Genomic DNA, 18932 nt, shown 5'->3' with positions numbered 1-18932 from the left:
ACATGGAAAGAAACAAATCAAACACTATCTTATATCCGAGCGGATGATTTGCTAGATCAACACAAGGCTCAGACCAAATAACATGATTAGAGTTACTCTTGGTACTATATCTAGCCATCCAAGTCGCAGCTCTATTTGCTTCTCGGGACACCCACTCAACGTGAACAAGCCAAGGACGAGATAAAAGCTCTTGAATCTTGTGAACCAAATCTGTTACTTCAGATGAATACCCACTTGTAAGCCCATGCATGATGGGCAGAATGTCAAAATAATCTATTTCACATATAATATCTCTCAAACTGCAATTCCAAGCTAAAACCAACCCCCTCCAAGCAGCAAATAATTTACATCTGATATAGATCAGGGAAAATGCTTCCAGAGTAGCGAGATCCAATCTTCCGTAGAATCTCGAATAAAATAAAATAAATAAATAAATAGAAAAATAAAATAAATAAAGATTAGCTAACAGAAAAAGAATAAAAAGTAAAAAATAATATATATAATTTTCATCTTTTTTTTCATTTTTTTTCTAAAGAGCCGATCAACTGCTTATCCCATACCGCCAAAATTCATGAATTTGACAATGAAAATTTAGCGAATTTTTTAAATTTAGCAAACTCAAAATCTAAATTTGAGTCTTAATTTTTTTACGAATTTAGTGGGTCGACTCGTGTCACTCCTATTTAGAATCAATTCAAATCATAAAAATTATACTCTTTTATTTAAAAACTTGATGTCACATTAAAATAGAGAAAAACAAAAAATGACTGTTGTATCTCCTGGCCTACCCTTTCTTCTTCCAAGTGTTGTCTAATTATTCTAGTCTAATACCTTTTAATGTATGACTAATTCAATTTTGTTGTGATAAGTTCAAAGGATGTGGATGCCCATTTATTATATGGGCGGCTGATTTTCCCTATGAAAAAATGAAGCTCCCAAGCCAAACTGAAATTAAATGAAGTTTGGAATAGTCAATACTTTACCTCTATAAATAGTGAGGTCTGAGAGAATTGATGTACAGCAATAACAATCAATAACAATATTCTCTCTCTTTTATACTCTTCTCTCTTTACATATGATACTACTTATATTAGTAGATATATATAAATTATTTTTATTATATTGAGTTAATTATATTGGCTAATATTAATACTAGAGTCTTCTATTTATTATTTTATCTTCTTTATTTGTTTATTTCACAACACGTTATCAGCACGAGACTTTGATCAAATTTTTAGGAAGACTCAGGTAACAAATTTTCATTATGTCGAAGCTCTCTCATCTTGAATTCAATGCTCTTGATATATCTGGAAATAATTATTTATCATGGATATTAGATGCTAAAATCCATCTTGATTCAATGGATCCTGGAGATACCATTAAGGCTGAAAATAATGCATCCCAGAAGGATAAAGCCAAAGCCATGATTTTTCTTCGTTGTCATCTTGACGAAGGATTGAAAAATGAATATCTCACATTAAAAGATCCTACAGATCTTTGGAAAGACCTCGAAGAAAGGTATAATCATCAAAAGACGGTGATACTTCCTCAAGCCCGATATGAATGGACTCACTTGCGTCTACAGGATTTTAAATCCATAAATGAATATAATTCTGCAATGTTTCGAATCACCTCATGAATAAAATTATGTGAGAAAAAGATATCTGATAATGATATGTTGGAGAAAATTTTCTCAACCTTCCATGCCTCGAATGTGCTCCTGGAGCAGCAGTATCGAGAAAAAGGGTTTAAAAAATATTCTGAGTTAATTTCTTGCCTTCTTGTTGTTGAATGCAACAATGAGTTGCTCTTGAAAAATCATGAAGCATGCCCATTTAGCGCCGCCCCATTTTCTGAAGTAAATGCGGCAAATTACCTCAGAAGAGGTAAATGGCAAGGTTTTGGCAATAATAAAAATTATGGAAAGAAAAGGAATTATGTTCAAAAGAGAAGATCTCACCAGAAGTGGGATAAAGAAAGAAACTCTGGGTAAAATAAATCAACAGAGGATAAGTGTTTCTGTTGTGGTGGAAAGGGCCATTGGTCACGTACCTGTCATACCCCAAGGCACCTAGTCGATCTTTAACAAGCATCTTTGAAAAAGGACGACAACAGAAAGGGAACAAATTTTGTTTTAAATGATGCTGAAAATTTCACCACTCATTATGATGTATCTGGTTTCTTTGAGGATCCTGAAGGAAATATTGGTCATTTGATCAATGATGGAATAGTTTAATGTGTGAGATTGTTAAGTGTTCATGTGAATAAATAATGTAAAGAACTTATTGTTAAGTTTTATTTTCTATGTATTTAAGTTTCAAATATGATGTATATTATTAATGTTTATGAATTTTGAAATCATTAAATGTGTCATGTTTTAAAATAAAATTTTAGTATATGACATTATTTTTATGTACAGTATTTCTTAAAAAAATAATTCCGATCAAGTGTTCAATTTAACTATGCATACTACTCATTTTATGATTATTTGTCTTTGAAGAAAATGGCAAGGATATATAATAAAGATGTATGCCTTGCGGATAGTGCAAGTTCGAACACTATTCTCAAAAGTGATATATATTTTACCCATCTGGTGCCAAAAGAAGAATGTGTTAATACTATTATTGGCTCAGGCAATGTGATAGAAGGCTCCGGAAGAGCTATAATTTTGTTTCCTGGAGGAACAAAATTTATAATAAATAATGCACTATTATCTACCAAGTCTCTGAGAAACTTGTTGAGTTTCAAAGATATTCGCCGAAATGGATATCATATTGAAACAATGAATGAGAGAAATCATGAGTATTTATGTATCACAACTTATGATTTAAATAAAAATATTATATTAGAAAAGTTACCCTCACTTTCATTTGGGTTATATTACACCAAGATTAGTGCAATTAAATCACATGCCATTGTAAACCAGAAGTTTACTAATCCAAATGAATTCATAACTTGGCACAACCGATTGAGTCATCCGGGAGTAACCATGATGCGGAGAATTATTGAAAACTCCCATGGACATTCACTAAAGAACCAGAAGATTCTTAAATCTAGTGAATTTTGTTGTGCTGCATGTTCTCAAGGGAAGTTAATTTTAAGGCCATCACCAGTAAAGATTGGATTTGAGTCCCCTGAATTCCTAGAAAGGATTCAAAGTGATATATGTGAACCTATTCATCCACCATGTGGATCTTTTAGATATTTGATGGTCCTGATAGACGCATCTTCGAGATGGTCACATGTGTGCTTATTGTCTTCTCGCAACCTGGCGTTTGCGAGATTACTGGCTCAAATTATTCGATTAAAAGCACAATTTCCAGAAAATCCAATCAAAGCAATTCGTCTTGATAATGCTGGTGAATTTACTTCCCAAGCCTTTGATGCTTATTGTATGGCTAATGGAATAAGTGTTGAACACCCAGTAGCTCATGTTCACACACAAAATGAGTTAGCAGAATCACTTATTAAATGCCTCCAATCAATTGCTAGACCCTTACTTACGAAAACAAATCTCCCAACTTCGTTTTGGGGCATGCTATTTTACATGCCGCAGCACTTATTCGTTTGAGGCCAACGAGTTACCATCAGTTTTCTCATATGCAATTAGCCTTTAGCCAGCAGCCAAATGTTTCCCATTTAAGAATATTTGGGTGTGCGATATATGTTCCCATTGCACCACCTAATCGCACCAAAATGGACCCCAAAGAAAATTGGGGATATATGTTGGATATGATTCTCCCTCTATAGTGAGGTATCTTGAGATACAAACTGGAGATGTATTTAAATCCCGGTTTGTGGATTGTCATTTTGATGAATCAAAATTTCCAACATTAGGGGGAGAGAATAAGCTTCCTGAAAAGGAACTTAATTAGAATGCATCATCCTTGATACATTTAGATCCTCGATCAGGGCAATGTGAACTAGAAGTTCAAAAGATTATACATTTGCAAAGAATAGCAAATGAATTGCCTGATGCATTTTTCAATACAAAGAGGATTATCAAGTCTTATATACCAGTGGAAAATGCCCCAATTCGAATTGATGTCCCAGTTGGACAAATTGCCACCGAAGAAAATACACGCTAGAAGCATGGCAAGCCTGTCGGTTCCAAAGACAAAAATTTTCGAAAGAGAAAAGAGGTAAATACTATTCCTGTTGAAAAAGACATTGTAAAGACACCTGCAGTTGTCCAAAATTTTGATATAGTTTTAACGCCAGAAGATGTTCAGGTACCTGAAAATTGTGAAAATGACGAGATCTCGATAAATTATGTCTTTACAGGAGAGAAATGGGAGCGAAATAAGACAATTGTCAATGAAATATTTTCATATAATGTGGCATTAAATATCATGCATGAAAGTAAGGATCTTGAGCCAAGATCAGTCGAAGAATGTTGACAAAGGAATGATTGGCCAAAATGGAAAGAAGCCATGAAGGCTGAGTTAGACTCACTTGCAAAACGTGAAGTTTTTGGACCTGTAGTCCGTACACCAGAAGATTTAAAACCTGTTAGATACCGATGGGTATTTGTGAGAAAACGAAATGAGAAAAATGAAGTTGTACGCTACAAAGCTCGACTTGTAGCACAAGGTTTTTCACAAAGGCCCGGTATAGATTATGAAGAAATGTATTCTCCTGTAATGGATGTGATAATATTGCGTTATTTGGTTAGTTTATCTGCATATTATAAACTGCATATGCATTTAATGGATGTGGTAACAGCCTATTTATACGGCTCATTAGATCGTGATATCTATATGAAAGTTCCTGAAGGACTGAATCTAAACCATCTAATGAATATTCACAGGGGTTATACTCAGTTAAATTGCAAAGTTCTTTATATGGTCTAAAGCAATCTAGACGAATGTGGTATAATCATAAAGAAAATTGCATCTGGATTCATTATAATTGCTGTGTACGTTGATGATTTAAATATCATTGGGACTCCTGAAGAGATTCCAATAATTATAAAAACTCTAAAAGAAGAGTTTGAGATGAAAGATCTTGGAAGGACTAAATTTTGTCTCGGCCTGTAGATCGAGCATATAAAAAATAGGATCTTTATTCATCAAACAACATACACAGAGAAGATCTTGAAAAGATTTTATATGGATAAGTCACATCCCTTGAGTACCCCAATGATCGTAAGATCTTTGGATGTGGAGAAGGATCAATTCCGTCCTAAAGAAGAGAATGAAGATATCCTTGGTCCTGAAGTACCATATCTTAGTGCCATTGGAGCGCTAATGTATCTTGCTAATAATACACGACCCGATATATCATTTGCTGTGAATTTACTAGCAAGATATAGTTCCTCTCCAACTAGAAGACATTGGAGTGGAGTCAAACAAATCTTTTGATATCTTCATGGAACGGTTGATATGAGATTGTTTTATCCCTATAGATCCAAGTCAAAATTAGTTGGCTATGCAGATGTTGGATACTTGTCTGATCCACATAAAGGGAGATCTCAAACAGGATATCTGTTCACATATGGTGGTACAGCTATATCATCGAGGTCCACAAAACAGACGATAGCAGCAAACTCCTCTAATCATGTTGAAATACTCGCGATACATGAAGCTAGTCGCGAGTGTTTTTAGCTCAGGAGTTTGATCCAATATATTCTGTCATTATGTGGACTGATTGATCATAAGATAGCTCCAACTGTTCTGTTTGAAGATAATACAGCATGTATTGCTCAACATAAAGGCGAATATATCAAAGGTGATAGAACAAAGCATATTTCTCCTAAATTCTTCTTCACTCATGATCTTCAAAATCAAGGGACAATCTGGCAGATTTATTTACAAAGTCACTTACAAAATCCTCCTTTGAAAGATTGGTACATGAGATTGGGATGCGCCGATTTCGAGACATCAAATAATGTCGACAAGAGGGGGAGACTGTACTCTTTTTTCCTTGGTCAGATTTTTTTTCCATTGGATTTTTCTTGACAAGGTTTTTAAAGAGGCAGTACCATCACCAAAGGATATTGTACTCTTTTTCCTTCACTAAGATTTTTTTCCACTGAGTTTTTCTTTAGTAAGGTTTTAACGAGGCAATAATCCTAAATGGTCATCCAAGAGGGAGTGTTGTGATAAGTTCAAAGGATGTGGATGCCCATTCATTACATGAACGGCTGATTTTTCCTATGAAAAAATGAAGCTCCCAAGCCAAACTGAAATTAAATGAAGTTTGGAATAGTCAATACTTTACCTCTACAAATAGTGAGATTTGAGAGAATTGATATACAGCAATAACAATCAATAACAATATTCTCTCTCTTTTATACTCTTCTCTCTTTACATACCATACTACTTATATTAGTAGATATATATAAATTATCTTTATTATATTGAGTTAATTATATTGGCTAATATTAATACTAGAGTCTTCTATTTATTATTTTATCTTCTTTATTTATTTATTTCACAACAAATTTGAAGATATTGAAACCGTCAATTGTAACATTTTTCTTCAAGAGGAATGTTAGGGGGCTAGCAATTTTGGTGTTTTGTAACCATCAATTGGCCATCAATAGTATTTTTAATGGTGTGAGATTACATCTAATGGTGAGAGATCACTCACTTTTGTTTTGATGGTTAAATGTTGGACAGAAAATACAAAAGTTGCTGATCCTCTAGACTTTTCCTTTCTTCAATATAAACTTTAATTGTAGTTACTCCGGTATCCACTTTAAGAATTAACAAAAAAGTAAATTATTATATTTTGTATACTACTACATAATAAGTCGAATTATACATACACACAATTTTTTTTCTCAAAATACATACAAATATTTTCATATACTTTATTTGAATACAGAACATTATATTTAAATTAAGGGTAAAGCATATTTTTTGTTCGTGAAGTTTTAATTTGTAAAAATTTTAAAAATATTCCTAAATTTTATTTTGTTTCAATTTTGTTTCAAAAGGTTTCGATTTGCATCAAATATAACCTCAACGGGTAAATTTTAAAAAAATTTAAGACTAATTTAACAATAATGCATGAAAATTATGCTTGATTTACTTGTATTGAGGGTTGTTCTTATGAAATTGTTATTGAATTGGTCTTAAATTTTTTAAAAAGTTAGCCGTCATGGGTATATTTGATGCAAATAAAAAAATTTTAGGACAAAATTGAAACAAAATAAAATTTAGGGATATTTTTAAAATTTTTGTCAAACTTTAGGGACAAAAAGTATACTTTACCCTTAAATTAAAGTCTATATAATTAATTTATTACATCATTTTTTTCCCTATAAAACTACAAAACTTGAGCAATAGTTGTGTAATTTTAGAGTATATTTAATCTTCCTTCAAAAAGTTTCTAGTTATCTCTAAACTTTAATTATATGTTAATTGATTAAATATATAATTAATTTATGTACTGAAATAATAATGTGCAACACGGACTTGTTATACTATATATAATACATGAAAGATAGTAATTATCTTCTAATTTTAAAAATATATCGAAATAATTGTCAACTTTAAAAAAGAGCTATGAAAAAACTGAAGATAAAGATGAGTCAGAGGATGAAATTTTTTAAGAAAAAGTATTAGATTATAAGAATAGTTTAGATATTTTATATTTTTAGTAAAATTTAAGTGAAATGAAATTTTAAATCATATCTATTTTAGTCAAAATTAATTTTAAAAAAAAATAATAAAATTGAATTGAATTATATTTAAACTAATTTAATTTATTTTATTTTAAACACCAAAATTTAATTTAATTCCTGTGTAAATTGAATTTCAAGGGTTTTCAAACACCATGTGATTATTCCTAACCTCTCCATTTATCTTTTAATCATGTACATTGGTTGTTGAATTTGCGGTCACCAATTATTTTCCACTATTGTCATATATATTAAGTATTTTCTTATCTCTATTATTCGGAGTTTGTGGTGTGGACTGTGGAATCCACTGAATACACAAGAGAAGCAGACAAACAGAACCTGCATTATTCCAACGGAAACAGTAGGGATCGTGCTGTTCTACCCGAATTTAAATAAAGCAATGAGTAATTCATGTCTCATGCATGCAATTTTTTTAAGATACTTTTATTCCCAAAATCCTTGTAATTAGAACACCTAAATAACTTAATTCGAGTTGTATAAAAAAGATATCTCACCCATTAAAAAATACGATCCTGTTAGCCAATGAGTTATAATTCAAATAGCATAGTCTCTTCATACTCACTTAAGAGGTTGTGAGTTCGTGTTTTCTATCTTTGGTAAAAAAAAAAAAATACAATCTTGCTATATATTTAAATTTTTTTAGCGACTAAATTTAATTAAGTTGGCTCAAATATAACTTATAACACTACAATACAGAGCAAAAGTAAAATTAAAACTGCAATGTTTATATCTTATCCGCGTAACAGAATAAAGGGGACAACCTTAACTATTACCTTTTTCCTAGGTGATGTTACAATTTTTGACCCGATGTAAGGATTGAGTTTTGTATTTACGACTTAAATATAAAGTTCTGTGTGATAAGATGTTACAGTTATCGGTTTGTATTGAATTGGGTGAGTAGTTTAATTTATATTGTTTTAAATTTGAATATCTCTATGTTACCGCTGAAAAGTTTAAGATATTATATTTAACTATATAATATTCTAAAATGTTTGAAAATATTTTAGATGGTTCTAAAATATTCTAGAATGTCTCAGAAGATTCTAAAAGATCTTGAAATATCCTAGAAGATTATAGAATAAGCTAGAAGAGTGTAGATATATGTAGAAGTATGAAGAGTAGTGTAGAATAATCTAAAAGTATTTAAAAAAATGCAGTAAATTAGATATTTGTAATGAAGGTTCTGGACACTCGATCTAGATCATTAATTAGATTTAATTATAATCGTCAATTGAGGAGATTAATGACTATAAATAGAAATGAAAGTTTGAATTGTGAATGATTGAATCATTTATAACAAATACTTGATTAATAAAATATTCTTTCTACTAAAATTTTATTTCTCTTGTATTCTTAACTTTTTTGTTAAGTATTAAAAGTTAAAATGATTTAGTTTTAACTAAAGAAGTTGAGTAAATTTAAGTACTAACACGCTAATATTAGAATATGTCCAAAACTGGGACACCTATCTCAAATTGCATTGGCCTTGTCTTCATTTTAACGCATTTTAAAAATGGTATTTGGATAATAATATTTTTTTTCAATGATTTTTGGCCTTCCATATATGTAATATAATTTAATATAGGTCATTGTTTCGATATCCTTACTACATAAAGAGATGCATTATTTTTAGGAACATCACTGAATTTATCTATCACAATCATTAAAAATAAATACTTTTTAAAAATATTTGCAAATTAAATGCTATTTTTAAAAAAATATTAGAAATAAATGGTTGTTTAGAATTATTTGTTTTCAAATTAAATATATTTGGCGTAAAAGGAATGCAAATCTCCATAGGTACTTATCAATTTGTAGGTACTAATAATGGCAGAATGGAAGTGAAGAAGATAGGTTTGGTGTATTCGCGAAAGAGTAAGACTGAGTAGATAGTAGGTGGACCTTAGACCCTTAGTCGTGACTCCTTACCCCCCCAGCTTTCAATTAGCTGTGTCAAATTGTCAATTGTCATCACGCGTTTTGTACAAGCCGACAACAAACCGTGCCCCCATTGATTTTCTTATCTTTCTTCTTAATTTCTGAGTACCTGAAAGTGATCCTTTTGGGCACCCAAACCAGTTCCTTTATAGTTTTATTTTAAATCCCTCCTCCGTTAGTTCTTTACTAAGTGTTACTGCATAAGAATCAGGTATAACAAAAATAGAACAATAAATTTCCTATTATAACTTGCCTTTGAAGCATGCAGCAAGTCTTAAAACTAAAGAGAGCTAGAAGAGCACATGGGAAAGTGTAACATCACCATCTCCGTGGATATAAAAGATAAAGTTTGCTCTCATTTTCCGAAATTATTTTTATAACACAAAAGTTTAATTTACACACCAATGGGATTCTCGTTCGGAATTTCCTAAAGATCCGATTCCTAAGGCACTCAAAAAGTTGAAAGCACGAGACCGGACTAGCCTTTTCTGATTGCGATTAAAATTTACGAGATCATCCCATCAATTCAATAAGAGTAGTCCCATATCAGTTTGATAAGCTTCATTTTAGTACACGATTAACAATAAAAGCTAAACTTCCATTTGCTAAATTAATTAATTAACATTAGAATTAGTCAATTAATAGTAATAATTTAATTCTATAAAATAAAACTCCTGGGTCCTACCACCACATCAAAAATTAATTGAACTCTCCGCGTTAAATGTTAAAGGTCAACAATGAAGCGTTTGGATAAGTAATATAACATTTAACATTTAAGAGAGATCGTTGGATGGAGAATAGAGAGCATATGCTATCATGTATCACACAAATGTGAAAACAAATATTCTTACATATTCTTATTGCATCATTATCAGACCACATCATATTAAACTCGGTAGAACACCAAAACCAAAATACACCCATAATGGTAATGGTTCCACACAAAGCACACTCGGAACTTAAAAGATTAATTAGTAAATAATAAATAACCAAAAAAAAAAAAAAAAAAAGCAATACCAAATCTTACACAGCACCAAGGCAAAGAGGGTCTTACATCTCTGGCCTCAAGGTAAAGGCGCCAAATCAATGCCCCCGTGAAACCAGCGAATCGCCAAACGCCACGTGCACAACCCTTTTATTTTTAATAGTTTTCAGTTTTTCACAATATTATTTATTTATTTATTAATATTATTATTATTATTAATTATTATTTTTCCTTGTTTATATCGCCAGTACGAGACCTGGGACCGATTTTCCGGTGAAACCAGAGACACTGCTCTCCCAAACGCAAGGGAACCCTCCGGAGTCAGAGCTCGCCGGAACAATTTCCGATTCACCGGAATCTGAATCGGAATCAGAGTCTCCGATCTTGGTAACGGTTAAGGAAGTGTTGAAGTACTCCCTGACCTGGGTGATTATCCCATCCGTGACTGTCCAGGCGTGGACCCAGGCGACGGAGCGCACGGCGTCGCGGCCCTCGGCGATGACGGTGCTACCAAAGGATACGACGGAGAGCGGAACAAACTCGAAGGAGTCTGCAGCGGTGGAAGCGGAGGAGGAGGATTCTCCGGTTAGCAAGAGCTTCAGGAACTGGCAGGACGGTGGACCATGGAACCACCACTCGAGGTCTGGAGCCACGAGATTAAGGACTGCGTGAGAGTCACGCGCACTTAGGGCGTCATAAAATGCTCGAACCAGCTTAATGTTGCTGGAGTCAGCAGCGTCCACCAACAAGGCTTCCTGAGAGTTAGCCAGTTCGTGCTGAAAGTGTGTGAATCGAGGGATTCTAGAAGGTGGTTTTGGGCTTATTTTCTTTTCTGTTTCAGATAGGGGAGGGGGATGAAGAATAACTGAATGAGGATGAGGTCGTTTTGAATAAAAAGGTTTTGGTATTTATAGAGAGCTGGGTGAGGTTGGGCTTTGATCTAGTGCGGACGGTTTCACGAGGGGTTTGGGGTCTGCTGACGTGGCTGGTTTTTTTTTGGGGATGGATAAATTAGAGGATAGCTGGAAATAACTAATGACTAAGGAGGATTTTTTATTTTAATAAATAAATTAAATATAATAATTATCAAAATAAATAATTTAAAAAATATTTATCAAAATAACTATTTTTTTATCTTATTTAAGTAAACAAGATAATTTTATATATATGTTGTTTAGAGTGTAAATGAGATATATGTAATTTTTTAATTTTTATATATCTCGTTTATACTATCTCGATTATTTTTAAAATAATAAAAAATACTAATACTTTTAAATTGATCAAATTTTTATAAGTAGAATGTTTTAAATAATAAAAAAAAAATTTAAATAATAAAAAAAATAAACAATCTATTTTAAATAATAAAAAAAATAAATTATCCATTTAAAATAAATATGTTAACATATTTATTTTTCTAACCATCGAAATAAATAAAAATTACAGGGTTAGATTGTCCATTATTAACACAGTATTTTTTTATGGGTAGCACATAGCGGTGATTAGAAACTTAGAATATGTGTAACGGAAAATTCGATGGTGGTGTGTGGAAGTGGTCGTCGTCGTTTGGCCGTTTGGGGGCTTAAGGGTGCGAAAGAGGAGGAGGGGGGGGGGAGAGTTTGTTATTATCCGCTGATCAGCAACAAACCAACAAGAACCACGCGAGGATCATGGGGTTACAGATTATAGTTAGTTACGCAGTATTATTAATAGGAGATTCTGTGTTTTTTTTTCAAATTATTTAAAAATAAAGATAAAAAAAAGTGAAATTTATTTTTTAATTTTATATCTGCGATAAAAGAATGGATGTTAACCTAACGTATTTATAGTTTATTTTTTTATTATTTAAAATAGATTGTTTATTTTTTCTATTATTTAAAATAAATTATTTATCTAATAATTGGTAGACGCTTATCTCATCTTTTTGTGTTTAATTGATCGTGCATTAACTTCACGACTTTTTATGTTTTTATTTTAATCTCTTCTATCAATTTTTTCAATGGAGATGAATTAATTGGTTGGATGATTCCTATTAAGAGTCAATCCAAGATAATTATCTTAACAGTGAGCAATTTAACGTTGCGCTTTCAAAATAAACGTATTAACATGATAAATGAACAATCTATCTTTCCTGTTATTTAAGATAGACGGTTTATCTTTTTTATTATTTGAAACATTCTATTTGTAAGAGTTTGGTCAAATTAAAAACATTAATATTTTTTATTATTTTTAAAAATTATATTTAATTATTTATAAATACATATATCTCGTTTACAGTGTAAACGGAATAACATCTATCTCGTTTACACTGTAAACAAAATACAGATAAAATTATCTTGTTTATAGTGTAAACGAGATAAGAGAACAATATTTATTTTGATAAATATTGTTTAAATTATTTATTTTAATAATTATTATATTTAATTTATTTATTAAAATAAAAAATCCTGACTAAGGATGATCTCACACACTTGCGTTTTATGTTTTTACTTTTTAATATATTTTGTTGTCTTAAAAATTCAACTTTTAACAAAATATATCATAAAATAAAAATTAATATTTTGACTTCTTAAAAGTATATTAAACATGTTTAAAAATAAATTTTAATGTGAAGTCTTTTTTCCAAAACTTGAAATTGGTGATTTTATATTAAATAATTATTTATTTATTTTATCGAATAAAAATAGTTAAAATAAAATTAAAATGGTATAAATATCAAATTTTGCCTTAATATTTTTGTGTATATATATATTTTTTAGATAATTATATATTTTTTAAACAAATTGGATCAATATACGAGTAATTTCACTAATTTGTTATTTACAACAAAAACATGAAAAATAATTGTATATTTATTAAATTGATATTATCTTTGATGATTGAAATAAAAAAAAAATTTACCAAAAATTAAGTTTTCAAAATCAAAATGTTTTTTTTAATAAGAAGTGAAACAGGAGGAATGTAAAATATATTTTTTACGAAATTTTTTTAAATAGTATTTTATTTATTAATATACATATTTTTAAAAAAATACATTTATTTTAAATTTATAAGACATAAAAAGTTGGTATTATTGTCCTATGAAATATGGACATCTCATTGAGTTGTCATATCTACGTGTTAGACTTCTCATTGTTAAACACATGTATCGTCTATGTCTAACTGTGTCTTAATAAAAAATAAAAATATTTTTTTTTGATATATTTCGAGCCATCTAAATATTATCATGTGCTAGCTTGTCTAAACTTATTCTTAATCGATATTCTTAAAATAATTTTAAAAATAGTATATATTATTATTTATTAAAACAAAAATTATTTAAAATACTTCATATAATAATAAATGACATTAAAAATAATTAAAATATTAATTTATATCTTGAAGATTTTAGAAGACTTAGAAAAGGGGGTTGAATCTATGACCTTCTTTAACTTTAATAAATAACCCTTTAAAACAAACTTTCAGTCTAATTCTGTTTGAACTCAGCAGCGAAAAATTTATGAGACAATTTCATTTTGTCTCATGAATATCAGAAAATAGAACAGAGAAGGGAAGAGAGAAGCTGACACCATCATGTATCCTGGTTCGGTTGCCTTGTGCAATGCAACCTACATCAATGGCTCCACCACAACAGTGGTAGAATTTCCACTATAGTTAAAGTATTACATACACCAATTCTACAAAATTGACACAATCCTTTCACTCTCAAGTTCTAACCTAACTTGACTTGGTTATACTAATACCTAACTCTTCACTCTTAGTGCTCACCCAACTAAGAAAGGGGTACATCACTGGTACAAGATACAAGATACAAAATCAACCTAAAGAAATCTAAAATCACTCAAGTGTATCACTCTGTCTCTTTCCACTCTTAGACTTTTACTTGAGCTCTCTCATTCTGCTTTTTACCTCAAAAAATTACAGAAAGATAAACATTAAAAAAAAATTACAATCCGTAAAACATGAAGGAGATTGATGCTTCAACAGCCTCTTTGCTATGTGATGAACCAGATTTGCTTGTCTCTGATTTAGTTCCTCATTCTGGCGGAATGCTCCTTTGACTAAGAAGCACTGTCCAAGTTGATGAACCTCTTCAGAGAACTCTTCTCAAAACATACACCTCAAAACACTGGTTCTCTCTCCTTTGCTTCAGAATCATGAAAAATCTTCTTTTGTATCTCCTTGCATATTGTTGAGTTGCTCTCTCCTAGGTCAACTCCTTGAACTGTGTGCTACCAACTTACCACATCATTTTTGTTAATTAATCCCCAAATTAGGAATTTTGGTTCTGACCTTCTTCTTTGACCGAAAGCCTCAGGACAGCAAAGAAAAATATTTTCAATGGTAAACCCAGATCTGAACCTTTGAGATACTACTTGGTCTCCAAAAAATAATCTTGACCTTTGATTCACAACAGTGTTTATCAGAGATCACCTTTTCCATGTATCCCAAATTGGATTGGCAAAAAGTTGGAGATGAAGAGAAGAAAATAAAATGCATGTAAAAGAAAATGAATCACCTTTAGCTTGTGACTTATCTTAATATGGTTTGATGTGGGTGATGAGACCCCAACCTTTTTGCTTAACCCTTCTCTTTCTTTCTTCTTTGCTGAATAGTTAGGAATGAAGCTCTCTCTCTTTCTTCTCTGAGTTCTGATCGAAGAGGAAAAGTGAACGTTGTTTTGGAGGCAATACTTTGGAGAGAACAGCTTGAGAGGAATGCCTTGGGCTTGGATCATATCCACTTACCATTCAGCCTGTTTGATTTCTTTGTTATTTGCAATTGTGCTTTGTTTGAAATTGTTGCCCACAACAATAGATTCAGCTTGTTCCATATTGGGCTGCTGCAACAATGAATTTTAGCCTGCAACACTTAATCAGAAATAATCAACACTAATTGGGTAATCAGCCCAATAAAATAATGTTTGTCATCATCATCAATTAATTTAGTTAATCTCTTAACTCAACATATCTTAATATCAATAAAATAGTATTGTAATTTATCTAAAAAATACTTTACTTTTTATATAGATGACATGTCCCCATGTCTTACAAAAAATTAAAATTGTGTGTTCGTATGTTTGATGAGCGGATAATTTATACCCTTTTTGGCATTATTTTTACATAGTTTTTAATATGTTTTAATTATTTTTTATTATATTTTTATTAGTTTTTATTCAAAAATCACATTTTTGGACTTTACTATGAGTTTGTGTATTTTTCTGTAATTTAGGTATTTTCTGGCTGAAATTGAGGGATCTGAGCAAAAATCTGATTCAGAGGCTGAAAAAGGACTGCAGATGCTATTGGATTTTGACCTCCCTGCACTGGAAGTAGATTTTCTGGAGCTACAAAAGCCCAATTTGCGCGCTCTCAAATGCGTTGGAAAGTAGACATCTTGGGCTTTCCAGAAATATATAATAGTCCATTCTTTGCCCGAGATTTGATGGCCCAAACTGCCGTTCAAAGTCAGCCTACAACATCTTGGCGTAAAACGCCCAAACTGGCACCAGAATTGGAGTTAAACGCCCAAACTGGCACCAAAGCTGGCGTTTAACTCCAGGAACAGCCTATGCACGTGGAAGCTTCAATGCTCAGTCCAAGCACACACCAAGTGGGCCCCGAAAGTGGATTTCTGCACTATCTACACTTAGTTACTCATTTTCTATAACTCTAGGTTACTAGTTTAGTATAAAAACTACTTTTAGAGATTTATTAGAGGTCTTTTTGTGAATCTTATGCTAATAGACACGTTTGGAGGCTGGCCTCACGGCCATGCCTCGACCTTTCACTTATATATTTTCTACGGTGGAGTTTCTACACCCCATAGATTAAGGTGTGGAGCTCTGCTGTTTTTCATGAATTAATGCAATTACTAGTGTTTTCTATTCAATTCATGCCTACTTCTTCTCCAAGATATTCACTCGCACTTCAACCTGATGAATGTGATGACCCGTGACACTTATCATCATTCTCACTTATGAACGTGTTCCTGATAACCGCTTCCGTTCTATCTGCAATAACTTGAGTGTGTATCTCTTGGCCTCCTGGTTCACGACCATGATTGCCTCTCCTGACAACAGAGCATTCCATTCCGTGAGATCAGAGTCTTCGTGGTATAGGCTAGAACCATTGGCAGCATTCCTAAAATTTGGAAAGTCTAATCCTTGTCTGTGGTATTCCGAGTAGGATCTGGGAAGGGATGACTGTGACGAGCTTTAAACTTGCGAATGTTGGGCGCAGTGACAGTGTGCAAATGGACAATGGTCCTATTCCGACGCTAGCGGGAACCGACAGATGATTAGCCGTGCGGTGACAGCGCATATGGATTTGTTTTCATCCGAGAGGATCATACAGCTTGCCATGGAAGGAGGTAACGCATGGTTGGAAGAAGGCAGTAGGAAAGCAGAAGTTCAGAAGCAACAAAGCATCTCCAGATGCTTATCTGAAATTCCCACCAATGAATTACATAAGTATCTTTATCTTATTTTCTATTTTATTTATATTTTAATTATTAAAACCTTATAACCATTTGAATCCACCTGACTAAGATTTACAAGGATGACCATAGCTTGCTTCAAGCCAACAATCTCCATGGAATCGACCCTTACTCACGTAAGGAATTACTTGGACGACCCAGTGCATTTGCTGGTTAGTTACGCGGGTTTGTGTAGAAGTCTTGAGATCACGTTCTCCTACACCAAGTTTTTGGTGCTGTAGCCAGGGAATGAACAATCACGATTTTGCGTACCAATGTTCCATATCCTATATCGTGTTGTGACTTCTGTAATTTATAATTATTGCCATATATATCTTTCTTGGGATCAAAGAGACATAGTGGCTCAAAAACACTAACAGGAATAGGAAATGGCGCCATAGAATGAATTAAGTTGCCCCGTAGGAGTTTATGCTAGAGAGGTCTTAAGCACAAACTCTTCTAAATTGTCACTCCTATTAGGTGTGTCTAATTCAGTTACATACTCCTTGTCCAACTCTAAATCGCCTTCCATGTATTGGATTGGAGGAAAGCATTAGACTATAGAGTAAGTTAAATCTCAAAGTGGTATCTTAACTTGCAATCGAGTTTCGAACTCGTCCATAAATTTAAAATTGCCTCAATTTTTTTTTGAACTTAACACCGGTCATCTCTAAAGCACTTTTCGTCCATCGCTTGTCATCGGAAAGTTGAGCTAGACTGATTCCTACTACGCTGGCACTGAAATGACATCATTTTTTTGTATTTATAACAAAAATCCTTAATGGCCGTCGAGGCCCTCCTCCCCAACCCCACTCTCTCACACTCACATGACTAACCACACGGCAAAGACAGAGCTTTCCTCAACCCTTTTTGTCGTCGCATCTTGCCCGCCTTCGTCTCGGCACCGCGCCACTCGCACCTTCCCGAACCTAGTCTCTCACACTCACAGCACTCAAACACGACAAAGGCATAGCATAAAGCCTCAACCTTCTCTATCGCCGCCTCTCGTTGGCCTCCATCTCGTCGTCGTGCCATCGTCGTCCCCCTCTACGTTACTGCATTGTTTCGTTTCTTGCCCTCGCTACTCTTTGTTGCCTCCCTCTCTACTTGTCGTGCTCGCTGCCCGTCACTCACTAAAAACTCCCTCTCTACTCGTCATCGTCATTGCTCGCACGGCTGCGCTATTCTCTTGTCTCTTCTCTGTCTCTCTTTGTCTCTCTCTGCCTCCCTCTTTTCTCCTCTGGTTTGGTTATCTCCCTCTGCGTGCAGCCAAGGTGAGTTTTTTTTAGTTATTGTTTAATATTTTCGGCGATTGTTGCTGCTGATTCTGTTTTAACGTAGATCTAATGGTTGATTTTTTGTTGTTTTGTATTTTGTAATTATTGTTGTTTTTTTCTGATTGTCGCTATTTATTTTTGTGATTGTTGCTGTTTAGGTTGTCATGTTTGTGTCAGGAACAGGATCGGCGATGAATCTTATGAGAAGGTAAGAGTTGAAGGTGATATTATTGTTGTTACAGTGATGATTGGATTTGGAAGGTGAGAGTAGTTGAAGAAGAAGAAGAGAGTGAGGTAGAGAATCCGGTGAAGATAATTTGAAAATTAGGATTTTAAAAGGAAAAATGGACCAAATTGCAAAAATAAAGTTTCCTTCACCATGTCAGCTAGCCATTATAGTGCCAGCGTGGCAGGAATCACTCCACCTCAGCTTTCTGATGACAAGTGATGGACGAAAAATGCTTCAGGGATGACCGGTGTTAAGTTCAGGAACAAATTTGGAGCAATTTTAAGTCCAAGGACGAGTTCGAGGATTGCTTGAAAGTTTAGGAACAAATTTGCTAGTCTGGCCGATTTCGATTCATCAATTAAATCATTTAAGGATATA

At 32.8% G+C, this 18932-nt stretch overlaps 1 protein-coding gene across 1 annotated transcript; it reads right to left on the bottom strand.

Annotated features, from left to right (window-relative positions):
• Positions 1 to 10421: 10421 nt before the first annotated feature.
• LOC107620381 (uncharacterized) lies at positions 10422 to 11482 on the bottom strand (the record flags this gene model as incomplete). Its single annotated transcript, XM_016322544.3, has 1 exon — positions 10422 to 11482. A coding segment is annotated over one exon (672 nt), but the record flags the coding sequence as incomplete, so codon positions are not given.
• Positions 11483 to 18932: the final 7450 nt, after the last annotated feature.

Source organism: Arachis ipaensis, chromosome B10 (genome assembly GCF_059453495.1).
Source record: "Arachis ipaensis isolate K30076 ecotype BB chromosome B10, ASM5945349v1, whole genome shotgun sequence".
NCBI classification, from domain to species: Eukaryota; Viridiplantae; Streptophyta; class Magnoliopsida; order Fabales; family Fabaceae; genus Arachis; species Arachis ipaensis.
This window is presented reverse-complemented; position numbering and strand designations above follow the sequence as displayed.